We start from the raw sequence: 27871 nt of genomic DNA on the forward strand, positions 1-27871 counted from the left end.
GGGCCTGATGCCATGATCGTACAAACGTCCGCATATGATACGATTTCCATGCAGCATAAGTGCTGCGGCAAGTGACTTGAAGGCCTTGTTTCCACTTTTGAAGTTATCACTGTGGCATGTGAGGAGAATTTGTAAGAGCTGTCAAATGTAACGCCAATTATTTTGGGACACTTGATAGTCGGAATTGTTACTCCATCGACCATCACTTTCAGCTCTCTTCTTACCTCATGCGTGTATTTAGTGTACGATGTGGCTGAAGATTTGGTGGCAGATATCTTCAGATTTCTTGCGGCAAAATAAGAGGCAAGTTCGTTAAGGTAGACGTTTATCCTATCGCAGATGTCATCAATAGGTGGGAGGCCTGATGTCATGATCATACAATCGTCCGCATATGGTAGATCTCTATGCAATCTGGAGGATAGGAAGAGGTCAAACAGTGCAGGATGAGGTAAAAAATGCCCCGCCTTGGCGAACTCCCTGTTTCAATCTACAATGATTCGATTTCTTATCCCTAAATTCCACAAAAAGGACTGGGGACCACACAGACAATTCGCGACCCATCATTTCAGGTCTGGGACGCGTTGGCGATGACCTCAAATAGTTTGGCATGAGTGACCAAACGAACGAACCACGAGGACCGTCCTATCACATGGTCTGATGCCACGGCAAATGTATGCGGTGATGGCATGCAGAGCAGTAGGGCTATGCAGTCTTTGACGAGGCGTGGGAGGAGTAGTCCCTCCAGCGTCTTGGCTACTGGTAAGAGAAGAGAGATCGGCCTTTACGACTCTCCTTGCTCTGATCCTTTTCAGGCTTCAGTAGCGGAATCACTCTACCCATCTTTCAGACATTGGGTACTATAAGAGTGTTCAAAGACAAGTTGAGGACAGTTGTAAGGAACTCGACTCCAGCTAGATCCAGATTCTTCAGCATCGGTGTAGAGATTCCATCCAACGCCTTAGATGACATTCGTAGCTTCATCCACTGTAAATTGTGATGGGTGTCCATCGGCTCGGAGACCACGGATACGACGATTGGCTTGAGAATTTTCTTTAGGCAATTACCACATTTTAGGGTGGGTGTCACTGAAGCGGCGATTGGTGTACTCTCTGAAGCTGGCCCAATCGCCTTTCTTCTGATTGATATACGTCCGGCTCTCAGAGGTTATGATATCCGGGCGATTGGTCAATGATGAGCATTATGGGGAAGCGGTCTGTTCCCAAAGAAATGACGGCTTGCCAGGATACGTCATTCAGTAGATAATGGCACGCAAAAGAAATGTCAGAGGACGTCCACGTGCCAAACGTGGAGCTGTCAATCTGCTCCGCCAAAGCATGCCAAGTCTGCCAAAACCACACGTTTATGGCTAAACAGTGGCTTGGCCATTATCTATGCTACATTTGACATTCGTTTGCACACGTAAAATAATTAACTACGCAAAAGTCACTTGTTTATTCTACGAAGTTACAGTAGTTCCGATTGCTATACATATGGGACCCCAAATAATGTTTATTTAATCAAACTCAACAAACTATAGCCATGGAACCAAGAATAATAATTATCTACACTGCTTACTATATTAATGCGATAGTGCATTTTGTTTTATTAATACATTATAAAAATGTACGACAATCTTAAATTTAAACTGAAAATGTATAAACAAGTTTGTAACATTTATATGCTACGGTTTCTGGGCTATGGCTATAAAACACATACCATAAGTTTCATTAAAAATAACCCAATTACAGACAAAATAATAAAGAACGTTACAGAGTTTAGGGACATTTAATAAAGACAAAGTAAAATGCGTCGCTTTTGTATAAGCACTCGGTATATTAAGTTTACTTTCATTAGATTCCATTTAAAAATTTTCCATTGGATCGGGATATTTAATATCATCTTCATTTTCTTGCTTCAAATTGTCGGCATCTGCGACTACAGCAGAAGTTTCGTCGTTGTTGTTTCCAGAGCCTGGGAAATCTGTTGGCAACAGATTTGTGGCTATTGAAATGTCCGACCCTGGAGGCAACCGCTCCTTAGGAATAGCCATTGGAACGTTAGCCAATGCCTCCCTTTGCCGACGTTGCAAGTCCTCTTCTTGTCTTCTCAATTCCTCCAGTTGTTTGCGTGCTTCCTCCGCAATAGCTTCGCGCTCCTCTTCGGCCATGCGTTTCGCTTGGTATTTATTACGTTCTTGTATAGCCAGTTCTTCCTTAGCTTGATACACAGTAGAAGGTACAAATGTTGCACGTTCTTGATGTACCTTCATATGGCGCTTCAAAGCAACCACTTGTATAAAACGCATATCGCAATGCGGGCAACCATGTGGTTTTTCACCTGTATGAGTCATTTCATGGTGCTTTAAGGTTTGAGCTTTAGCAAAACGTTTGTGACAAAATCTGCATGCGAAATCTTTAACCCCTTGATGCACAATTTTGTGATGTCTTCGTAGATTTCCAGAGCCATTAAAACCTTGTCCACAATCAGGACATGTATATTTACCTTCCTTCATCATAAAGTTAATTTGCGGCGACCATGACGGCAAAGCCACCGAGGGTATTGGGTTTACCGCGGTGCCGGCTAAGTCAGCTATATCCACGCGCTCCACGCGTCTTGGATCTTTTGGAATGGCGTTGACAGAGTCGGCACACACTTTAAGTATTTCATCGGCCACTTTTTGGTGCGATTCATGAGTGTTTTCTGGATTTGGCAATTCAGGGATAGGCTCTGATTGCTCTACAACGCCCTCGCCTAATTCAACTTGTCTCTTTCGGTACACTTCTATAGCTCTTAGTACACGCTTTTCATGTGTCTTAAGATGTTTTGTTAATCCTTTTGGATAAAGGAACCTTTTTCCACAAACCTTGCATTCGCATCTCTTTTCGCCCGTGTGTGTCATTTCATGCATTTTACAAGCGTTAGATTTACCGAAGGTTTTACCACAGTATTGGCAAGCATAATCTTTTATCTTCTCGTGAACTACACGTACATGCATGCGTAAATTTTGTTTGTTGTGCGATGCATGTGGACATAAATGGCATTTAAACTTTTTCTCTGTATTATGGGTAGCTATATGCGTATTCCACTCTTGGCGAGTAGTCTTTCCTACACCGCAATAAGGACATACGTAGTTCTTTATTCCAGCATGACGCATAAGATGGTCTTTAAGAGCACTGTTTATCACAAAACGTTTTCCACAAATGTTGCAAGGGAATGGGAGCTCTTGGCCGGTATGCTTAAACATATGTTTCTTCAAAGCCATCGGACATTTAAATACCTTTTCACATTCATTGCAAGGATACGATTTTGGGACATCCTCTTTAGCAATTTTATGAACCCGTTTCAAATGCCAATTTAATATACGACGACGAGTAAAAGTCATGTCACAACCTTCTTGGGTACATGGCATCTTATCTACGGTTTCGTCATGACAATGCTCCACATGGAGACGTAGGCCATATGCCGTTGTGAATCCCCTTTTACAATTCTCCACTTCACACTGAAATGGCAACTTATCATTGTGAAACTTCATGTGCTCCTGATAGTTCTTGGTCTTCTTAAACTTCTGGTGGCAGATATGGCAGTCAATTATTCGATGAAGATGACGCTCTGCCGCTGGTATACGCTTTCGTTTCGGCTTTATTTTGGGATCTTTCATATGATTCTCATCAGCGTTTTCTTCTTTGTATTCTTTTTTAATATTACGCAGCCTTGACATTAATGGTTTATCATCATCGCTCTCACTTTCCTCTTCATCATCATCATCATCATTCCCGTCAGGTAGTTGAAAATCAACATCGCTCTCTTTGCCATCATCACTGGATTCTTCACTTTCTATATCGTTGCTTTCGATCTGCTCCACTTTAGTTTCAATCTCCTCTGGTTCTTCTTTATCCACACTTTCTAGCATCTGTAAAACGTCCTCTTCATTTTCGATCATCTCCATTTTATGATTGGTCAACAAAGGGTCAAAATCTAAATTGTCATCATCATCGTCCGGCAATCCGACTTGTACTCCTTCAATAGGCTCCGTAGAGGGGGCTTCCATAACATCGAAAGCGGTTGGGGGTGGAGGTGGACAGTTGACCGTGTGGCTAGCCAAAAGCTCTTGAAATCTTTGCACAGAATCAGCGCATAATTTTTGGAATTCCGCCATATCATTAAGGCGGGTATAACAAACGCCACAAATATTTTTGGGAAACCCATCCTGCTGCTCCACCGCCAATGACGTACACATACAAAGTTTTTTTGCCAATCCAGGTATCAAAAACAAATCATAAGCAGTCCCATTCTCCAAATACTCTAAACAAATACGACAAATGGAATGAATATCCATTTTTCAATTCTAAATCCACTTTTTGCCAGTGCAAAATTGCTATATTACGATTTTGATTTTAAGATTTTTAACAATTCGACGATGAAAAAAGAAAGATGTGTACTAGCGATCAAAAAGTCGACAAAAAGTTCAACTAACCGATTAATCGACTATTTGTGTAAAAAATCGAATAGTCGATTAGTTACAAATCGATTTATTATTTGGGACAGTGCATGGCTAAATTATTGAAGGGTTCTTACGCAAACAGCCACTAACAGCCGGCCAGTACCAAAATTCTGCAATATATTGGGTTGCCCAAAAAGTAATTGCGGATTTTTTAAAAGAAAGTAAATGCATTTTTAATAAAACTTAGAATGAACTTTAATCAAATATACTTTTTTTACACTTTTTTTCTAAAGCAAACAAAAAATAACAGCTGATAACTGACAGAAAAAAGAATGCAATTACAGAGTCACAAGCTGTGAAAAATTTGTCAACGCCGACTATATGAAAAATCCACAATTAGTTTTTGGGCAACCCAATATAATAAAAATCGTTTAGTTAAATTTGCCGACAAAATAATCGTTTGCACTAACAATTATTCTATTCTCTAATTACTCTTTAAGAGAAATCGTTATCAATAAAAATACTCTAGAGCCACTGGAAATACAAGTTATGACGAAATGAACACATTTCGGCAAATTTTTCCGTTTTTTTTATATGAATTTTTAACGCCGAACACCGAATATAGGACCGGCAGAAGGGTATCGATACGATAAATTGTAACCGGAGAATGAGAAACCCGACCTTAAGATGTCGAATGTCTCGCATTTTCTCTGCTCACGTACCCAAACTTTCTTTCGGTACACGTATACACACGAACAAAATTTTCTTTACGGGTGTTAGATGCAGATGTTAGCTTAGAACGCCTAGGTTCAAATCCTTCCGTGAACATCAGAAAAAAATTCTTCAACGGCGGTTATCCCCTTACTAATGGTCGCTGCATTTGTGAGGTGTCCTGCCATGTTAAAACTTCTCTACCAAGTGTTGTCGCTATGCGGCGCGTCGTTCGGACTCGTCATAAAAAATGAGGCCAGAATCATTAAGCTTAACTTAACTTTAATCGGACTGCACTCATTGATATGAAAGAAGTATCGCCAGTTCCTTTATGGAATGTTAATTAGAAATTTATGCCGATATTCACAAAACTTATTGCAGCTTTAAAACACTGCTCTTTAAACCTGGATTTAAGGCTCTAGTTAGCTGATTTTATAAAGGGAAACCAGATGATCGAGCCATTAAATCCGGATATAAAGAGCATTGTAAACGGGGTTGAAAGTAATAGCTTTATTTGACAGTTATATAACGGAAATCTGTCAAATAAACCTACTTTAAAGCTGCAATAAGTTTTGTAAAGATGGGCATTAGTATTCAGTACTGTTGGCAAAACATCGATCAGCTTGACGAGGAGATGGTGATTTCACCATATGAATTGTATATTGTTGTCAGTGACGCCAGTTATTTAAAAATCTTAAAATTTAAGAAAAAAAAATCGCCAAAATCATCACATTTTTTCTGAAAAAACGTCATATAATCGTCAGACAGAAAAGTTGATTAATATTGGGTTGCCCAAAAAGTAATTGCGGATTTTTTAAAAGAAAGTAAATTTTTACACTTTTTTTCTAAAGCAAGCTAAAAGTAACAGCTGATAACTGACAGAAGAAAGAATGCAATTACAGAGTCACAAGCTGTGAAAAATTTTTCAACGCCGACTATATGAAAAATCCGCAATTACTTTTTGGACAACCCAATACATCCGATCTCTCGATTTTCGATGGCAAGAAAACGATAAGGGGATGACATTATAAAGGTGTTTGAATTTGTTTAGTTATTTCCCCTAAAACCTATTTATGGTCACTACCAATATCTAAAGACATAATTTTAATAAAATTTTCTTTTAAGGGTTGACATTCTATTCTGCTTTCGGAATAGTCGCGGAAATCTTTAATTGTTCAGCGAGCGGAACTTGGCAGTTATGTTTTGTTTTCATTTTCATACCAAAAGACGTTTTTATCTGCACTTATGGGTTTATTATTTTTCGCAATATAAATAAATCGAAAATAAAAATGATGCCGACAATGATGTCAAGCGTTGTCACAAAACTTTCATCTTGCCATTTTCCTCATTATAAACTTTTCGCCTATTTTCCTCCACCATTTCGCCAATGTTTTTTTATATGGAGTTTGACAGCATTCCACCTGAAAAGCTGAACAGAATACTCAGCTTAAAAAAACACTTCAAAGAAACCAAGCTTTAATCATTTGAGTGTATTATCTATCAAAATCAGTGATTAGTGCAACTCTGATTTTGTGTATGTAACTAGTTCGCGCCATTTTCGTTGTTTGTGTGTGTTATGGTTCTTAACTATAATGATTACACACAACCAAAACTTGTTGACAGATAGTGCACTTCGCGAGAAAAAATTGTACTCAGCTGTTTGCTGTACACTACCTTGGTCAATATGCCTTGGTACCAGCCATTAAAGTCGACTATTAGACTTTTAGTCAGTAAAAGTCAACTTCTCTACACAAAAAGTCGATTCTCATTTCATTGTTTATTTTGACGCCGGTATAGCTTCGCTTGGTAGCAGGAAACAATTAAATATATAAACTAAATATAAAAGATAATATACGAAAATTCAGTGTTCAATGACAATATGAAAATCTGCCGCCTCCTATTTTAGAAGCAACGAACTGTGTAGGGAATAATTTCGCTTAATGTGTAGACGCAGTTAAATATATGGAGGAGTCGAAATTACATATCGATCGATTTTACATGTTTCCGTATCTAAGCCATGTACATGTTCAAATTTGTAGTTTAACGTAAAAAAATAATTTTCGTCAGTGGTTCTTATTTTTGGTTATTGATTGCTCCAATTAATGTACAATTCCACGATGGTTTATATGCGCATTATAATCGCCACATTAACGTGTTTAACTTGCCTACTAGGTGACAATTTTGTGGAAATTAGCCAAAATCCTTTGCTAAAGGCTTTGGCTGATAATGCTACTCACGCAGCAATCGGAGCTTTATCTGGAATCGCATTCGTTGTCCAGTTCTATGAAAAGACATCGCATTTTTTCGGATGGCTTCTAATTTTTGTATGTTTTATTTGCTCATCATTAATTGACGTGGATCATTTTATTGCCGCCAGAAGCTGGAACTTGGAGGTAATACAACGTTTTAAATATACGCATCCGTAATGGAATTAAATTAATCATATTAATTAATTAATTTGAACCGTATTCATATTAATACAGCTTTTTCGGATATCAAAAATATACCAATTACATTGTGGATCAATTTCAGGGTCATTATGTGGGGATGGGTAATTCCAAATAGGGGTGAAAAAAACCAAAACCCCAAAAGGCTTTAAGATCTCAGGTACAACTTTTTTAAGGCCCTTTTAATATGGTTCAAATTTTGCGTGGATTAGATGGCGAAACGGATTTTTGTTTTTTCCTTAATAGCAACACTAAAAACAGAATCGCATGTTTTAACTTGGAAATTAAGAAATTCAAAACCCCCGAGCATATGGACTGAACGGTACAATAAATAAAAGGTATTTGGGAGTGGAGTACGGATCTGATATAAACATTTAGGGATAAGTGTCAGGAGGCCACCCACCCGAAACCCCCGAAACGACCATATAGACCGATCGGTACATTATGAAACTTAAATAGAACGTATTTTGGGAGAATAGTACGAATCTGATGCTCAAAAACAGGAGCCAAGTTTCAATGCACCAGTCCCACCCTCAAATCACGATAATGTGTATATAAAATTAATCCATCTCAATCCAGGGATCTTATGTTTGGAATATATTATACCACATCTCTTTATCCTATCTTCTAAAATCGATACTATTACAAATACGCCCCAAATTGAAAAAGAAAATAGAACCAAAATTTGGGTTGCTTTTGCATTATGAAAAATTACTTCAAAACAAATGCACCAATAATTTTGAAAATTTACCCCTAAGTATGCAAATGCACACCAAAAATAAATGCAATTAAATCGTTGTCAAATTTCGTTTAAGAATTTGGGTCTATTTTTATAATACAAACATAGCACGGGAAAGCTGTGAACACCACACAGGCTGGAACATTGAGGTCCGATCTGTGTGTAGTTCATTGCTATCACTGGAATCTTAGCTGCGAGCTATTGGGCGCGTCCACAAGTTGCGGATAGTGGAATGCTCCATACGGAGTAGCTGCAACGGCAGTCGCGGACAATCAGCGTGGACAATGATCCTTAAGACCGAAACGAGCGTGCTAACCTACAGGAGCCTGAAGAGGATCGCCACATCCCCATGAAAATGTGGCTACAACAACATTTAAGGTGCAAGCGCATGAAACATGTTGGTGTGTTATTACATATGTAGATGATTAAACGAAGTTATCATTGAGCTTAAACTTGGATCGAACAGCACTCATTGATATGTGCGAATTTTACCCCTGTGCCTTAACAGAATGGTCATTGGCAAATTTGCATTACTTAAAAATAAAGCATATGATCTTCAACATAAATTCGTATAAAATGAGAATAAGAAAACGTTATTGCAAAGCAAAAAACATTACTTAATGAAAATATATTTATAATTATTCGTTTTTATAACCTCCACCATAGGATAGGGGTATACTACAATAACTTCGCTATTCCATATATAACACCTCGAAATATTGGTCTTAAACCATAAAGTATATATATTCTTCATCGTCTTGATATTTTTAGTCCATCCGTCTATCTGCCCGTCTTTGGAAAGCACGCTACATTTCGAAAGAGTAATGCTAGGCGTTTGAAATTTTGCACAAATACTTCGTAGGTCGGTTGGGATTCGTGTCAAGTATGGGTCAAATCGGCCCAAAACCTGATATAGTTCCCATGAAAACCGATCTCTTCTTAAGTCCCTCTAGGGCGCAAATCTTATCCGATTTGGTAAAAAATTTTGCACGATGGGATCTAATTTTGTCTTTAATATCCAAGCCAAGTATGGCCCGAATAGGTTTATAACCTGACATACCTTTGTTTGCCTATAAAGATATACCGGGAAAATAACTTGACAAATGCAATCCATGTTGGAGGGTACATAAGATTCGGATCGGCCTTCGGTTGACTTATTAAAAATATTTTTAATTTTTATTGCACGTAGCCGAAAACAATTAAAAAAACGCTCGATTGTTTGAAAATATTTTTTTCTTGAGACGTGCAGCGCCGCAGTTAAAAATATTTTCAAAAAATGCCCGTTTTTTCATATTATTCAGATAATGCAACATGCAGCCAATTTAAAAAATTACAATGGACTACTCATTATGCTTAACATACAAAATATTATATTATTATATGACTAAAAAACAAAAAAGAAAGAAATGAACTACTCATTATATTTGGATACAATTGACAAGTATTTTCATATTTTTTGTATAGGCTAGGTTAGGATAGGTTGAAAAGAGGATTTAGATATTAATCTGCCCCATGCCACTAAATATATATAAAATCATTTATCTAAATTTATCAACATCACCAACCGGAATAAGGGGGATTATGTGAACTCGAGAAATCTTTTATGTTATTAGGAAGACAGTTGTATAATCTGGCAATTCTAACTTGAAACGACTTGTTCGTATAAACCTCTGACCATATGGTTGATTATTCGACCAAAACTGGAGTGATTCCGCTTTTATACTTGGTGAAAAATATAAGACATCAAAAATCAATAAAACTTAGGAATGAGCCTCCCAAAAATTGACTTATGCAGTCATCGATATCGGCTGTGCATCCGGTAGTATTCCGCCGACAACGAGATTATCACCGACTATCACAATATAGGGAAGAGTAGGATAAGCAAAGATCCTAATACTAAAACATCAGGCAGTGCAGGGGCTAGAGACCCAGCACAGCCTTACAAACAGGGACCCGACGACGGAACCATGAAGAACTTTCTCGAGATTAGGAAGACTAGGATGGATAAAGATCCTAATGCTGAGACATTAGGCATTTCAGTGACAGATAACTCAATGCCGTCGGCTTCCTGTGCCGACGATGAGACCATAACCTACTTCCAAGAAACCTATTTACTCAAGATTTGGAAGACTAGTAAAGGCAAAGATCCTACTATTGGAACATCAGGCAGTGCAGGGACGCTAGACTTTATAAAGATTCGGAAGACTAGGATATGCAAAGACCTTAATATTAAAACATCAGTCAGTGCAGTAACGGGAAACTCAATGCAGCCTAAAGAACAGGGAGCAGATGATGAGACCATCACCCACTCCCAAGAAGCCCCTCTAATGGAGGACAAATGATTGAAGTCATCCAGATAAACCTCCACCGGAGCGAGACAGCTACTCAAGCCCTGATGGAGAAAATCAGCAAGGGCAAGATTTATATTGCCTTAATTCAGGAGCCATGGACGACCCGGAACAAAGTTTCTGGACTGAACCATTTCATCTTCCAATTATTCTATGCTAACACTGGTACTCGACCGAGGACCTGGGCTTTTTGTCATACGAATTTAAATTATGTATTTTCCCCAGAGTTGTCATCGTCGTTTGCAACAGTGATAAGACAGGGAGGCATACCTGGCATCACTTTATCTTCCTTTCGACTCTTCGACACCGCCACCTACGTCAGAGCTGCAACGGTTGGTAAGGAAAGCAAAACAGAAAGGAAATGAGGTACTTATAGGGTGCGATGCGTACTCTCACCACATTTCATGGGGTAGTACCAAGATTAATTAGCGGGGCCAAGCCCTGGCAAATTTCTTTAATACTAACGGCTTAATAACACTTTATATTGGTGAGGTGTAACCGGTGCATGGATTGGTTGCATTTCCGATCTTGCTCTGGCCTTATGTCACTACGGGAGTGTAGTCGAACTGGATATGTTGCAAGGTGCTATGCGAACATAAACAGCAGTGGGTCAGAAGTGTCGACGCCTTCGCCTTAAGCGTCCTAGTCGTCGGACTATGTGATCCTTTTGACCTCCATTGTGCGGCAATATACGCAACAGCAGCACCCCAGCCTCAATATTGCGGGGCCAGTGCCGGGAAGTGCATCGTTCTTGAAATTGAACAACATATTGGTTGCAGTGATCCAGGAGACAAAGATGACCGACACCTGCAGATTGCACAGTTGTCACTGATAGAATGTGTACGTAAGGATGGCTTAAGGAGTGGAGGTAGGGGATTGGCCTTCATGATACACCATTCCGTGTGGTATTGACCCATCTCGCCTGCACCTGGAACTAGTAAACCCTATATGGAATGTACGAGGATATCAGCAAAGTACTGCCGAGATAGAGCTATAGAACATGTACATACCGCGGGTTCATTGTTGCCTCCACATTAATGGCCAGGTTTACAGGCCCGACATTATTGGCCTACTGTTTGGCCACAATCGCCAGTTTCTAGGAGACGTTTCATGGCATGATAACACCAGCACTCTTTTTCCTATCCTCCATTCCACCCCCTCCAGTCGGCATAGAAACCGTATCATATGCGCACGATTGAACGATCCCCACCCATTGATGACATCTGCGATAGGTTAAACGTCTACCTCAACGAACTTGGCGCGTATTTCGCTGCAAGAGATTTAAAGATATCTGGCACCAAATCTTCTGCCACATGTTCGCTACAAATAGATTCAATCCAATGGTTGCCGGTTGTACGTACCGGATTGACTCGATAGAGTCCTTCATCGGCAAGGGCTGCCGCCTCAGTGTACAACACACTGCTACAACAACAACAGCCCGGCAAGGGATAGCTGTGAGCACCACACAGGCTGGAACATTAAACTCCGATTTGTGTGGTGTTCATTGCTGTCAGGAAAAGCTTAGCTGCGAGCTACCGGTTGCGTCCACAGGTTGCGGATAGTGGAATGCTCCATACGGAGTAGCTGTAATGGCAGTCCCAGACAATCAGCGGATTTGAGCTGAGAGATTCAGTGAGGAGCCGCTGCCACCCGGCCACAGAGTGCTTATGATGCTCAATATAACAAGGCGAGTTATCGGCGCCTTTAAATAACCAATGACCAATCTGTTCCCGCGGCGATCGGTCCTTTGGACCGGAACGACCTTGCTCAGCTACAGGAACTTGATGATGATCGCCAACTCCACATGAAAATGTGGCTACAACAACGACAACGTTTTTTTTTCTGGTATTTATAATTAATGCTTTTTTTTAGATTCTTTTTTAAAATTTTCTTGTTAGAATCAAGAAATTTGTATCTGTCGCTTCCGTTCCTCTTCAATTGTAACTAAACCTAAAAAGTGTGTTGTTGTAGCAGTGTGTCGTGTTCTATCTTTTATCTGCTCGATTCTGTTGAGCATTCAGATTCGGGAACTCTGCGACAAAGATGGCGCGCGTCCAGATAAGCTCTTTCAGCAGTATAGGTATCAGGTTTGCAGTGAGGTTATTAATTTCTGTACCTAAATTCGCAACCATTCATGGCTTAGTGGCAATATTCTGTCCATTACCATAAATTGCGGATAAAACTGCTCCGAGAAAGATCTCATTGCACTTAAGGCAATTAAGGTGTCTGCTTTTATTTGCACCACCTGCGAAGGTAAAATTGGTTCTAGTGGCTGTAGCAATGATGGTGGTAGCATTGCTGGTGATATTCGTGCGCTCAATGAGAAATTCGATGATTTTTTAGCTGGCAATCGGGATGAACTGAATTCCATAAAGACTGTTCTGGGTGAAATAAAGACAGAGATGTCTTCCTGCTTGAAAGAGATGAAATCTGACATTGACACATGCAATAAACGTATCGATGATGTTGCTTCGTCTTGTTCAACTAAAATTGCGGCTTTGGAGGTTGGAATGAATATTTTGCATCGGCGTATTAATCGCACGGACATAGTTATTGATGGTCTACCTACAAACTTAAAAGATTTGTATGCTGTTGTGATTGCATTGGGAACATTCTTTAAGATACCTATAACGAGTAATGATATTAACAATGTTTGCTACATGCACAATCGTAAGCTGATACTTGTTAAATTTAACTCTGTGCAACTTCGTGATTCAATTATGAGGGAATATTTTGCGACTCGAAGTCTCAAAGTTAGTGACGTAAATGGTGAGGAAAGTGGTAATATAAACAGCAGAGTGTATCTAAATGACCATTATACTCCTGCTGCTTCTCAACTTAATGCCGTATGTAGGAACCTAATGCGTAAGAAGTTGATCACGAAATACAGAGTGCAAAATGGTGACAAACTCAAAGCTAAGTTGTGGCTTTTGGATGGTACTGAAGTTATCCGTGACCTAAACGAATGTTCTTCGCTCCTTCAAAATGGGACCTCAGTATATTAATAGTATTTTATTTTTTTTTTTTACTTCTAAAGATTTATTTTTGTAAACCTCGATTTAACAGATTTTTTTTTTTTTTTAACTAAAATATCTACGTTACCCATTTTTTTATTTATTTATGCATTTCGTTAAATCTTGGTTCTCTTCATTGTTTTCATTTGATTTTCTTCCTGCAATTTCATAATTAATTTTCTTATAACTAAAGTATTATATATGATCTCATAATAATAATAATGATTAGCTGATTGTATGAGTGGTTTTTAGTATGATTTTTAGCTTCATATTAAATTTTTTTAGATTTTTAATTTTTCCTGTTTGGTTCCCCACCTTGTTTGCATTAACTTTTATAATTTTTGATGTCTTTTGATATAAACATGGGTCCTGTAGTTAGCAGTCACGCAAATATTAACTCTTTTTTGGGCGCGTCTGTTGGTAAATTTTATGTCGGCCACCTTAACTGTCAGAGTATTAGACCTTCCCCCAATTCCGTAAAGTTTGATGAACTGAAATCGATATTATCCGGTTCCCGATTTGATATTTTTGCTATATCTGAAACGTGGCTTAAACCAGTTGTTTCCAGTAAGGCTGTCAGTATCCCTGGCTACAAATTTTATCGAAATTACCGTGAGAATATGAGGGGCGGTGGAGTAGGAGTTTATGTATCTAATACGATCAGACATAAGGTTATTTTTCGTGCTTTTGCTTTGGGTAAATGCGAATCTCTTTTCCTTGAGTTGTGTTCAGGGAGTACAAAGCTTCTATTTGGAGTAGTTTATTTGCCTCCAGTTGGAGATCCTGAGTCCTTTGAGGAACTGCACTACAACTTGCTTTTGAATTATACAAAAGTTATTATTGTTGGTGATTTCAATTGTGATTTGTTCAATTTATCAAGATCTGCCTTATTGCGTTCCTTATGTACCAGACTTAACCTGTCTATTGTGCACAATTCCAGGCCCACCCATTACAGTGTTGGTCATAGGACGACATCTCTGATTGATTTCATGCTGGTGGGTGAGAATTCTATGACTTATCACTCCAATCAGGTACAATGTCCATCTATCTCTCATCATGCGCTAATTTTTTGTTCATTTGATTTTGATTTTGCCTCGTGTGAAGAGATGATAGAGTTTCGTGATTATGAGAATATTGACTGGGATGGTTTGTTACAATGCCTATCTGTATTTGACAGTGCATCCTTTTTCTATAGTTCTGATGCCAATGATTTGAGTGAGCGTGTTGCTTTGCTCTTTGGAAGTCTTTTCACTTTTGTACCTGTCGTCAGGAGAAGGATTCGTAGGTATGGTGAGGAATGGATGAAATCTAGAGATGTTTTAGATGCTCAGTTCCTGAGGGACTTGTCTTTCACAGCATTCCGCCAAGAAAATACACCTGAGAACTGGAGAATATTTTGTAGATATAGGAATAAGGCTAAATCCATCATACGTAGGGAAAGGCGAAAGCATTATTCAAAGCATTTTGGAAATTTAGATGCTAAGGGTTTTTGGCGTTTTATTAAGGGCTCGGGATGCTTTAATGATGATACCTTTAATTATGATGGTGATGTGAACACACTTAACAATTTTTTTGCTACCAGTGTTCAATCTGGCCAGGGTTTTAATGTTGATTTTCAATCATTTCAAGATTTTGAAAATTCATTTTCATTTAGATGTGTTCATGTGGACGATATTTCGGCGGCTTTAGCAAGGATTACGGCAAGGTCGGTTGGTGTTGATGGTATTCCTATCAAATTTTTAAAGCTTCTGTTTCCCTATACATCCGATATAATTCAACATTTATTTAATTCTATTTTAATGACTTCTGAGTTTCCTTCTTCATGGAAGACTGCGCGTGTGGTTCCTATACCTAAAACTTCTGTTATTCATAGTCCAGAGGACTTAAGGCCTATCTCGATTCTTCCGGTTCTTTCTAAGGTTTTCGAACATGTTCTTAAGGAGCAGTTAATGATGAGTACCAGGCGCAAGATATTTGACTCTCAGTATGCGTTCCGTTCAGGTCATAATACCACTTCCTTGCTGCTTCACCTAACTGAATCGATAAGGAATGATATTAATAATGGTAAAGTGAGTGCTCTTCTGTCTCTTGACTTGACGAAGGCTTTTAATTCTATTTGTTTTGGGACTATGATAGACAAGTTGAGACGTAATTTCGGGTTTTCAAGGTCTGCTTGCAAACTTGTGATGTCGTACATGTTTGGGAGGACTCAATTTGTTGATTTAAACGGGATTAGATCTGAAGTTATTTCTCTATCTTCCGGTGTGCCTCAGGGCTCGGTTTTGGGGCCTCTACTTTTTATACTATACATTAATGACTTTTCTGAGTTCCTTGGACCTAGCCTGTGTAACACTTTTCTTTTTGCTGATGATATATATCTTCTTTTTAGTGCAGATCGCGATTCTGGCAGTCTTTTAGAGTCTAACATTAATACTTGCATTAATCGGATCTTATTGTGGTCTAGTCTCAACTCGCTTTCCATAAATCCCTCGAAAACTAAAGCTATTCTGTTCGGTTCACAGGTGCAATCTGGGTTTGAAATTTTTGTTCAGAATTCGCGGCTGGCCTTTGTTGATAGGCTTAGATGCTTGGGAGTTACTATTGACAGGGACTTGAATTTTGGTATCCATATAGACATTGTTCATTCTCGCGTTTATGGTATTTTACGGAGGTTGTATTCTGCAGGTATTTATCTTCCATTAAGAGTTAAAGCCAGGCTTGCTCATGCCCTTTTAATGCCACAGATTTTATACGGGTTAGAAGTTGTGTCAGGAACATTTGACTACAATCTCCAGAAACTGAATAGGATTATGAATACTGTGGTGAGATTCGTGTACAATGTTCGTGTTCGTGATCATATTTCGAGGTTTGTCAGAGACTTTTTGGGAACATCTTTTCGCCGTTATGTTGATCTACGTAATACCATTTTTTTTTACAAGGTTGTTAAAAGTGGAGTGCCCGTGCCCTTATGCGGATATTTCAATTTTTCACGCTCGAGTAGAAGCACGCATATCATTTTGCCCCGTATATTCCGGTCTATATTTGAGAGATCATTTACAGTCCGTGTGGCTAGATGTTGGAATTTATTACCGGCTGAGTTACGGATTTTTTCACATTCTAATAATGTTTTTCGCCTTAAACTTATTGCCTTTTTCGCTTCTGATTCCACATAATTGTTTGCTTTGGGTATATTATTCTTGTTTTTTTTTTTCTTTCGCTGCTAACATAACAAGGACATGTTTTAACTTTTAACTTATTAATTTTTAATTAAGTACATAGTAATGGCTGGGGAGCCAATTGAATTATTGCAAATAATCGTTGTAGATTATCGAGTTTGTTAATTAAGTATGTATATATAAGTTTTTCTATTTGGGAATGTAATCTTGGTAATACGTTTTTGGCCGCGAAGGCTTTGGTATTACTTTTGTTAATAAATAAATAAATAAATAAATAAATAAATATCTTTTTCGTAAGCCTCTATGTTCTTCAAAAAGTCTAAAATCTGCTAAAGCACATTGTAACCAAGCTTTGGCTTAAGATGTTGTGATGAATAGACAGATGTCGTATAGAGCGCCTTTTTCTATATCAGTAATTTTGCACTGAGAGTTTAGTAGTTATGTTTTGAAAGAGTTAATGGCTGTTGCTATCCACCGCACCTTATGCATGGCGCTTGGTGGTCGAATCTAGAATGTATTATCTGGGTCTCCACCAAGAAATATTATCGCAAGTTTAAGTAATTTTCGATAGTCCGACCCCTCTTGTAAATAGTAAATGGCTCTTTCTTTAAATTAGTTGTTGTTGTTGTTGTTGTAGCAGTGTGTTATACACTGAGGCGGCAGCCCTTGCCGATGAAGAACCACATCGGGTCAATCCGGTACGTGCAACCGGCTGCCATGGGATAGTAAAATAGTAAATGGTTCTTGCCATCCACCGCACCTGATGCATGGCGCCTGGTAATCGAACCAAGAATGTATTATCTGGGTCTCCATCAAGAAATATTATCGAAAGTCCAATAAATTCTTGATAGTTCCCTCTTGTAATTTCTTTGGTTAAATCAAATCGGTAAAACTCGATCGGTGCCTTAACATCTGCAGCATTAACACTGGATAAAGTTTTTGCGCAGCTCTTGTATTTTTTAGGATCTATTTTTTTTAAATTTGTAAACAATGTAATTTCCTGATTACCGGTTATTTCCTTGTCCTTTGCCTTGCATACTCCTTTCAAAACCAATTCAAAAACGTATAGACGATATTGGAAAAACAATAAGTACGATCAAGTTTCAGTTCAAAAAAGACGCAAACGCCATTAACACGACCTCTATTGGATGCAGTTTTATCGCAACAGAGAATTCGCACCTTGTCATCAAGATTCCAAACAGCAATTGCTTTCGAAATTGCTTGGGCTTGTTCACGACCAGAAGAGTCGACCAATTTCGGCCTGATCTACAAGGCTCCATCTGCCTTTGTTGTTATTAATGTTAATCTTAAAACGAACGTTCCAGACATCAGCATGTGCCATATCAAACAAATGTTGAACATTTTGAACTAACGTCTAGTTCTTGACGTTGCGATTCGTTTATATTTTTTCTGTTTGCATTTTTTTCATCCATCTTTTGTAGTCGGAATAACTACTTAACTCAATTTGTAACTGATTTTGTGGTTATTCAAACCTTTTTCCAAAAAAAAATCCATTTACGAATGGTTACATTTGCGCTTTCATTAAAATTTAAATTCACTACGAGAATATTATGAAATAGAAGGGCTAGTAATTCGCCATTATGGAAAGCTTGAGAGCCATTTGATGCTTTGGGTGGCTATTAAAAGTTAAGGCATATGTGGTGTGCTGGGTTCCACAGTATAATTTTCAATACATGCTAAACCATATAACCTTGTTGAGCCGTATTCGTGTATTGTTTTATATGTGCCTGTGTTTATTTTCAAATGACTTCGAACGACTTATAATTTTTTAATTGTTGAATCTTTACAGGATGCCACTAACCTAACACGTCGCCCTTTTCTTCATTGTTCTACCTTAATTGCGCTTATTTTAATTGCTTATTTGTCTGCGGCTTGTCTAAATTATTTCAAATGGAGCTTGTTGTTGGGTTCAATACTTTGTGCCTTCGTTACGCACCACTCGCGCGATGCTACCCGGCGTGGATATTGGATCTATCCATGGGGAAATACGGAAAGGATCTCCAATCTATCTTATATCATAGCTACTATAATCACTCCGTATATTGTTGGATATCTACATTCACTTTGCCGTGCACCGACCGTACAAGAATATTTAGGTCAATATATTAAATTCAACGACAACTTTAATCAAAGAGAGGTAAGGGGTTATCGTTATATGCAGGTTTAATTAATTTGGGTAAATCAAAAAGAAGAAGCATAGCTTCTTTCGATTAGTACAATAGTTGAAAAACAAAATTACCAAACGTCCACGAATTTCTTCAAAACATAATTCGTGCTTTGTACCTCCAATTATAATGTGATTGTATGGACTTGAGACATATGCGTAAATAAGAGTATTTAGTACATAAAACATACGTCTAGGTGACGAGGAAGTCACAATTTTAGTAATTAAACTTAGGTGCGCACAATTAACCATTTACCAAAGTCTACACGCAGAAAACATGAAATCTAACTTAAACAAAATCTTCCATATGTGCTTTATAAGTAGATAATTAGGAATCATTACTATCACACTATGGCTTTTGTCCCTATTAGAAATGTGATAATAAAAGTGATAATAGAAAGATGACATATATATTATTGTATGCACTAACTACATTTGATGAGTTTTTTGTTGTAAATCTCTCTCTCTCTCTCACTCGCGACCCGTCTTTTTTTGTTTTACCCAACTGCATTGAAAGGCCTGTAATATTAAAACTATTTTTATTCATTTAAAAATAAAAAGTTTGTTCCAAATTGTTATTTGCACTTGACTCTTATACCAAACTAAATATCTAACTTTAAGAAAATGATAAAAAAAAATCAAATTCATTTGTTGTTCAACTTTGCAACACAAAAATGCTTCTCTGATTGAAAATGAACAAGTATGAATGGTTTTAAATGCCATAGCACTAATGTCTGCCACGGCTGCCTAAATCAAACTGTTAAACATGGAAATGAAATAAATTAAAGAATAAAATTTCAAAATTTCTTTTCCTGCTTTACGTTAAAGCATAAACATATATATACCTACTCACATTAGCTAATAGTGTTTTAATAATAATTTTTGTACCGGTAAAAGGTAAGTATTTCTTGAATAAGAACTTCAAAGCCGAAGTCTATTGAAGATGACCTTCAACTAATTGAAGAGATTTCTGTCCGTTTCAAATTCATCATCTTGATAGTAGGAAAGGTGATCATCATCGAATTCAACTAATCTTGCCGCAGTTGCATCCCTTTTGAATTCGTCGCGATTAAATTTGTTATCTTCTCCGTCACGCAAACGTTGGTATACTAGAATGTGCTTTCCTGTTCTTGAATTTATATACTGTAAAAGAGAATCAACATTTAACTCATTCTCCTTCATTAGTGCGGACCAATCGTTCAGGATAATATTGGGGTCAACATTGTTGTTTACCTCGGCATTTTCAATCGTGCACACTTGCTTATAGTCTACCAAGAAATCATTAATTGTCTTGGCTAGAGGCTCATACAACACCACGTGTGATGGTTTAGCAGAACGAGGATACGAAGGAATATGAGATCGTAACCAATGAATCGGAGACTCGAAGAACAGATCAGCTTCGTCCTTGTAGTCGGGCAATTGTTTTAGATTTGGCTCACACGTTAAAAACCGCATTGAGACGTTCTGGTGAATATGACTGAAAAACAAAAATTATTAATTTTAATATAAAATAAAAACTATATCCCATAGATGACTTATGACACTTTTCTACCTATAATATGGGGTTGAATGGCATGGCATTAAGAATAGTATATTGACAGGACGATTCTCCGAACTGCGGTACTCGACAGCAATATCACCAAGTTTTGCCATCACATCGATTGGTCCTCTCTGGTGGACTGTACTTAAATACCATGCTGGAATGGCATTGCCAACCACAATGAGAATTGCGACAATCCATAGAACCAGGCTAATTAAAAAACAAAATCATGCAATATATTACCATACTTCATTATCACATTATCACAAATAATCACCTTGAGGCTTTATAACTCCATCTGGTTAATGTGTCTGTTGCTATATAAAAACATAGAGGCATTAGTACCGTCACAAATCGGAACTCCTTGTGCTCAACTGCGCTTAGCACGGCCAAGGCCAGAACTATCGTAACAAGTAGATATTTTCGAACGGGATATGACTCGTGTTTTCTAATAGTTTCGATTGTGCCAAACAGAAATGGAAGAAAATTAATTCCCAATACCGTCGGTAAGCCAACAGTGAAGTACCAATACCTAAAAAAGAAAATATTTGTTTTTAGTTTGATTTGATTTTTGCCTTTCGACTTTTTTATGAATATTAAAGTTTGTATGAAATTCGTCACGAAACAGACAACGACTAACATATTATTTTATTTCGCTTATGTAATTCCAAACCATATGACGCTAAAATAATACGCTAAAAATAATAATATGAACATAATATTCAATTTCTTGGCAAACTCGAAAATAATAATTTGAGTTGTTTAAGTGCAGAATTTAAAATTATTTAGATTTACTAATTATAAACTTAAAGAATTGAAAATCATTGTAAACAAAAACAAGTAGGAGCGTGCTAATATCTAATATACCCTCCACCTTCGATCGCATTTGTCGAGTTCTATGCGCGGTATCTCTTTTTAGACAAACATAGAATATTGAATAAGAACTGCTATTGGAGCTATATTATATTGATCGATTCAGACTATATTAGACACGTATGTTGAAGGTCAATTTCAGCAAAATCGGATTAAAATTGCGCCCTCTAGAGGTTCAAGAAGTCAAGACACCAGATCGGTTTATATGGCAGCTATATCAGGTTCTGCACCTCATGCAAAATTTCAGCCAAATCGGATGAGAATTGCGAGCTCTATTGGCTCACGAAGTCAAGATCCAAGATCGGTTTATATGGCAGCTATATCAAAACGTGGACTGGTTAAAACCATACTTAGCGTTTTTGTTGGAAGTGCTACCAAAACACTGCGTGCAAAATTTCAGTTAAATCGGAATTGCGCCCTCTAGAGGCTCAAGAAGTCAAGCATATGGAACAAGTGAAAATTCGTAATTCAATAGGCAATGTATTCAAATTCCTTGTAACCCGAACTACAAAACATCGTTCTGCAACACTTGCAGATATCCGAGGCAATACGATTTGTAGATTTCTACTTGATGTAGAAAATGAAAGCCTACTACATAAGAGTATATATGTATGTTAGGGTTGGGCAATTGGCATGGAAGTAAAAAAGAAACATAATGGGCCCTTCGCGCTTCTGTTTCTTGGGATTGTACTGAGCATAAAAATCCACTAAACCATATGTCTGCGGTGAAAATCGAGCCTTCAGATTTTGACTTCCAGTTTTTTTCTCAGACTTTTGTCACGTTTTATTGGATATTTTGGTCTATAACAGCCAGACCATTGATATTTTCGATCCAGTGTTGGCCTTGGAATGCGCATGTGGAGCCAAATCGACGAGATAGTGGATTTTATAAGTCTGAAGAACATATTGGTTGCAGCTATCCAGGAGCTAAAGCTGACCAACACCTGCGGCTTACACAGTTGTCACGGATACAATGTGCTATGATCCTTAGATCGCTTAAGGAATGTAGGTGGAGGAGGCTTTCGTGATACACCATTCCCAGCAGTATAGACGCATCTCGCCTGCACCTGGCGCTACATGAAGTGCATGGGGATAGTAGTCGGGTCAGGTACCGCCGAGATAGAGCTATATAACGTGTACATACCGCCGGTTGGTAGCTGTGTCCCAATTAATGGCCAAGCTTACAAGTCATAAGTGGGCCATAATTGTCCGGTCCTAGGAGACTAATGCACAATTCATTTCATGGCATTCTTCCCTATGCAGAGTAGATTGAAGGCTCCACGTTTTGCATGCTGAATGAGAATGCCGCCATTAGGACGACGAGGGGGTATATCAGCTCGCCAGACATTTCCACTGCATCTCCTGAGTGACGTAAATTGGCAAGCCGTCATTTCTTTGGGATCAGACCACCTCCCAATAATTCTCACCTTCGACCGACCCTCCGACTGGGCTAGCTTCAGAGAGTACACCAATAGCCGTTTCAGTAAACTGACACCCCCCTCGAATGTGCTAGTTGTCGAGGAGAAATAACGAGACATCATTAACGCCTACCAGCCGGTGGAATACCCCAAGTGTGCCCCATAACTGGTCCGAGGAGATGCGCCAGGTTGTTCAACCGTCAATTTATTGTGCATCCCGAGAGTGACAGGGCTAGGAGGAGAACCATTCGTTGTATCCGTGGTCTCCGAGCCGATGGATAACCAACCCAATTTACCGTGGGCTAAGTTACGAATGTCATCCCTGGTGCCAAATCATCCCAGGCGTTGAGCCCTGATAGAATCTCTACACTGATGCTGAAGAATCTGGAACTACCTGGAGTTAAGTACCTTACTACTGTCTTCGAGCACTCTTACAATTCCCGGTGGCTGGATGATAGGCAGAGTGATCCCGCTACTGAAGCCTAGAAAGGACCCGAATTTGGGGAGTCGTAGAGACCGCTACTGAAGCCTGGAAACGACCAGAGTTTGGAGGAGTCGTGGAGAACGATATCCGTTCTATCACCTGTAGCCGGGACGCTTCAGGCACTACTCCTCTCGAGTCTCGTAGGAGAATTTCCATACGCCGAACATCAGCATACATTTCGAAGACTGCATAGCACAACAACTGCTGTTTAACTGCCCAGCCAGACCCACTCGACTCAGACCCAGATAGTCGCAGAGTTCCTGGATCTTGACACTAAACAGAATCAAGCAGACGAAAGATAAAACACAACAAACTGCTACAAAACAACAACAACAGCTTTCCATGCCATCACCGCACACATTTATCGTGGCTTCAATCAGCGACACGGTCAGCCATGCCAAACTGTTTGGAGATAACGCCAACACGTAATTCCAGCCAGACCTGAAACGCTAGATCGCGAACTATCTGTGTGGTCGCCAGTCATTTGTGGAATTTATTTAACCTCTACCGACCTTCCATGTCGACGAAATTTGCGAGGTCCCAGCCATGCATGGTCATGTAAATTCTCCCCAATGAGGTGTCGCACTGCGGCACGCCGTTCGGACTTGGCTATAAAAAACGGTCCCCTCACTGAGTTTGTATTGCAGCTCGCAGCCAAGCTTCTCATGACAGCAATGAACACCACACATATTGGATGTCAATGTTCCAGCCTGCTATCCCGTGCCGGGAGACGGTACCGACTCAGTGTACAACACACTACTACAACAACAATAGAGGTTGTTGAAAGCGCGCAACGTTTGGGCCTATTAATCGAAGAATAAATCTTTTTCAAGCGAAGAGTATGATTGGATTGATTTCGGATTGTAATGAAAAATGCCGGTCTTAATATCAACATTTTTTTTCATCTGACTAGGGTTGAAAATGGTTGTGACTGTATTAGCCGTTATACATATTTTTTATAGGATTTTACAAAAAACTTTAATTTATAGACAAAAAATTTCTAAAAACGTTAGAGATAAAATTAACGTGTACCTTTTGAACGAAATTTAGCTTCCTTAAAACATATATTCTTACCATGGGTGTGATCCATAAAAGTTCCCAATGTTCTGAAAGATGTTGTATTTCAAAAATTCATATGGCGTAACCAAAAATCTTCCATGCATATAGGAGTCAATTCCAATTACCACAGCCGCAACCGTCAAGCTGGATGGAAAAAGAATAAGTAAATTACTATGAACGCATTTTGTACGAAAAATACGGCACAACAAACCTGATTACTAAGTAGCGCTTGAAAATCAAATTAGTCCAAGAGATTTTGGATTTGCGTAAATGATAAAATACCAAAGGCAGCCAAATAATTGCAGCGGTTGGTCTCAGGAAACAACAAAGTATGGCAGGCCATAAATATGCGATTCCTTCGCCATACCATGGAAAGAAACTTAAGGCAATAGTAGTAAGCGACGATTCCAATGTGTTGCTTAAAGTCCTTGAACCCATGTAAAACCAAAACCATGACGCTATTGTGAGAAACAGGCCCCATTTTTTCTTTCCTGTCCAAATGAAAAATCGGTAATCCGAGTATGCCGATAAGGTGGCTTGTAAAATACGGGGCACAATCACCAGCCACTGCGCTGTATCTAATCTGAGCAGTGCTAACAGTTTATAAACACCGGCTATTAGCATTGGATAAACATAACTGCGTATTCCATAGACCCATTCCCAGGTTAAGTATCCATAACTTCAAAGAACATAACAAACGGAATAAATATATAAATATATGCAGGAGATTATTGTGTTACATATATTTGATTACAACATGCCATACCCGAAGGTTATTTTATGGGCCACTTCAAGGCTTTGCCAGTACTCATCGGGAACATAAAAGGTTTTAACAATGAACACAGAGGCCACACGCACAGCAAAGCAAAGGAAAAATACGAACAACAAATTCATTTTGAGTTGTTCTTTTTATAGTAAATTTCGCTTATTCATGGGTCAAATAACTACAAAATTTTGTTAAATTTCAAACGCACAGTTTTTACTTTTGACATATATATATATATTAAAAAAACACTAAAAAATGTTCTTCTTAATCGAAATTCCTTTTTAAATGCCACGTTCTACACAAAACATAAAAAATAAATTCTTGTACACGCTTAAATAATATGCTAAAAGCTAAAAATAAACAATATAAGTAAAAAAAACGAAACCCGGCAATTGTTGTTGTTAATATTTATATGTGTGACGTCATCAAGTGACGCTTTCACATTGAAGATCTGGCAACATGACGCTGATATTGCTGCGGCCAGGGTTCACTAAAGATGGAAAGGGCACTAGCCCAGCTGATGGTAAGGTTGAATTAAGAAGGTTGGCTCACTTGCCCAACTAAATAATTGTCCAACTCTAGAGTTGCATCCAAATCCCACTAGAACGTCAAATGCACGACATAATTGCCAGTACCAGTACTGGTGTACCGTTACAGCTGAGTGCAATTTTTTCTCGCGAAGAGCACTATCTATCAACGAGTTTTGGTTGTGTGTTTTATAGTTAAGAACCATATACACAGAAACAACGAAAAATGGCGCGAACTACACAAAATCAGAGTTGGAGTAATCACTTACTTTTTGGGCAACCCAATATATATATATATATATATATATATATATATATATATATATATATATATATATATATATATATATATATATATATATATATATATATATATATATATATATATATATATAAATTTGGTCCGATATGGGCCACGTTCGGTTTGAATTTTGGGGCCCCTAGTACAACTTTCTTTTTCAAATTTTAGCGAAATCGGGTAGTAAATACGCCTGTAATAGACTTAAGACCCTATATCGCCAGATCGGTCTATATCGCAGCTATATTCAAATATAGTCTGTGCAAAATTTCAAGTCAATAACTCAATTTTTAAAGACTGTAGCCCAATTACTTGTGATACTTGTGAGGAATTCTCCTCACAAGTATCAATTTATTGACCAGATAGTGACAAGACTCGAAGGGGAGCCATTCGTCGTAGCTGGACAGCCATCACAATTTACCGTGCACCAAGCTACGAATATCATCCGTGGCACGAAGACAGGCAAGGCGCTGGTCCCAGACGGAATCTCTACACTGATGATGAAGAATCTGGATCTGCCAGGAGTCGAGTACTTTACAACTGTCGTCAACCTGGCTTATCACTATTATAGTACCCGATGTTTGGAAGATGGGCAGTATGATCCGGCTACTGAAACCTGGAAAGGACACGAGCAAGGGGTCGTACAGACGTACAGATTGATCTCCCTTCTCTCATCAGTAGCTAAGACGCAAGAGGAACTATTCCTCCCGATGATCCCATTGGACAATTTCCATTCGCCGAGCATCAGCATGCATTTCGTAGGCTGCATAGGACTACTACTTTACATGCCACAAAAGTAGTGTAGCATGCAATGGTCAACTACAAAAAATGAATTTTACAAATAAAAACCCTTTTTTTTGGTTTGTATGAAAGAAACAAAAATGGGATCGCAAATGAAAAATGAACTAAGCTTCTTTTGTGCAACGGAACTAAAAGGAGCGATCAATTAAAGGAACTAAAATGACCACCTTTACTGGGAGGTATGCCGAATACAAAACTTCACGACGGCAGAAATAAACGGACTGATCGCAGCGTAGCCAATCGATAGTGAAGGGAACATAGATCTGGTAATCACAGACTCCAAAGCTGAAGAGGGAAATTACACAACGTCATCACCAGGAAGGAATAAGAGAAGGATAAGAGAAAATTCCAATTCTCTGACCAGCTAAAAATATGAACAAAATCCATGCATAATGCATAAAATTCCCTCCGTGGCTAAAAAATTGTTAATGCAACCTATAAAACTAAAGGCATTTCCTTCTAAAAAATAAAAATACACCAAACACTCGCGTGAATTATTATTTTAACTTACTTCAAAAGAAAAAGTCGTGCAATCTAACCTTAAATTGGATCCTAAATTTTAAATTCACTCGCGAATTTTATAATTTTTTGTCAAAATCACAAAAACTATAGCAAACTATTCTCCATTTTCGAACTGTTAAAATTTGTTCTCTCGCGCTCTCTTCTGCTGTCAAATTAAGTACGCAAACGGCTTTCAGTATAAATTTGTGTAAATTTTTGAGTTCCCGATTCCTGATTTATTTTCTTCAAATATGTTTTAAATTGGTATTTTCCCCATTATAACACTGTTTTTTTTTTGCTTATGTATGGAATATCCGATCAAAAAACGTCGTTTTAAGATATTTGTTTTCGAGCGTTGCGTTGAAAAATGCCACACAAAAAATTCCACAAAAACAACCCGCAAAGGTTAAACAATTTTTATCTTTGACGCTCAAAGTGGATTTAAAAAGGTGATCTCACCCGAACAGACGATCACCTTTATGGCAAGAATGCGGATTGCACCATATGATTTGTGGTTGTTGTACAAATGAGTCCACTTTTAAT

General features: G+C 38.4%; 3 protein-coding genes across 4 annotated transcripts; 1 reads left to right on the forward strand and 2 right to left on the reverse strand.

Annotated features, from left to right (window-relative positions):
* Positions 1–1571: 1571 nt before the first annotated feature.
* On the reverse strand, positions 1572–4459 carry LOC106090523 (zinc finger protein 184). Its single transcript, XM_013256753.2, has one exon. The coding sequence runs from the start codon at positions 4334–4336 to the stop codon at positions 1862–1864; it is 2475 nt and encodes an 824-aa protein (XP_013112207.2). The 5' UTR covers positions 4337–4459; the 3' UTR covers positions 1572–1861.
* Positions 4460–6894: 2435 nt separating this feature from the next.
* On the forward strand, positions 6895–20898 carry LOC106090261 (transmembrane protein 267). Its single transcript, XM_013256400.2, has 4 exons — positions 6895–7545; positions 18687–19958; positions 20247–20528; positions 20592–20898. The coding sequence occupies exons 1-2, from the start codon at positions 7255–7257 to the stop codon at positions 19062–19064; spliced, it is 669 nt and encodes a 222-aa protein (XP_013111854.2). The 5' UTR covers positions 6895–7254; the 3' UTR covers positions 19065–19958; positions 20247–20528; positions 20592–20898.
* Positions 19852–25603, reverse strand: LOC106090245 (GPI mannosyltransferase 3). Of its 2 annotated transcripts, XM_013256388.2 has the most exons (7): positions 25202–25601; positions 24647–25114; positions 24451–24579; positions 20879–21133; positions 20614–20811; positions 20295–20538; positions 19852–20204 (listed from the first exon to the last, which is right to left on the reverse strand). In XM_013256388.2, the coding sequence occupies exons 1-7, from the start codon at positions 25327–25329 to the stop codon at positions 20016–20018; spliced, it is 1611 nt and encodes a 536-aa protein (XP_013111842.1). In that variant the 5' UTR covers positions 25330–25601; the 3' UTR covers positions 19852–20015. The 2 variants fall into 2 exon arrangements, with proteins under 2 accessions (XP_013111842.1, XP_013111835.1); XM_013256381.2 differs by having other exon boundaries at positions 19852–20538; positions 25202–25603.
* Positions 25604–27871: the final 2268 nt, after the last annotated feature.

This window comes from Stomoxys calcitrans, chromosome 1, assembly GCF_963082655.1.
Source record: "Stomoxys calcitrans chromosome 1, idStoCalc2.1, whole genome shotgun sequence".
NCBI lineage: Eukaryota > Metazoa > Arthropoda > Insecta > Diptera > Muscidae > Stomoxys > Stomoxys calcitrans.

Excerpts from the sequence above, each read along its gene's own strand:
- LOC106090261 (XM_013256400.2), top strand. The coding sequence starts at position 7,255 with ATGTACAATTCCACGATGGTTTATATGCGCATTATAATCGCCACATTA. Across the intron at positions 7,546-18,686 it reads CCAGAAGCTGGAACTTGGAG|GATGCCACTAACCTAACACG; the intron begins GTAATACAACGT and ends GAATCTTTACAG.
- LOC106090523 (XM_013256753.2), bottom strand. The coding sequence starts at position 4,336 with ATGGATATTCATTCCATTTGTCGTATTTGTTTAGAGTATTTGGAGAAT.
- LOC106090245 (XM_013256381.2), bottom strand. The coding sequence starts at position 25,329 with ATGAATTTGTTGTTCGTATTTTTCCTTTGCTTTGCTGTGCGTGTGGCC. Across the intron at positions 24,580-24,646 it reads AAGCGCTACTTAGTAATCAG|CTTGACGGTTGCGGCTGTGG; the intron begins GTTTGTTGTGCC and ends TTTTCCATCCAG. Across the intron at positions 20,539-20,613 it reads CATTCAACCCCATATTATAG|TCATATTCACCAGAACGTCT; the intron begins GTAGAAAAGTGT and ends TTTGTTTTTCAG.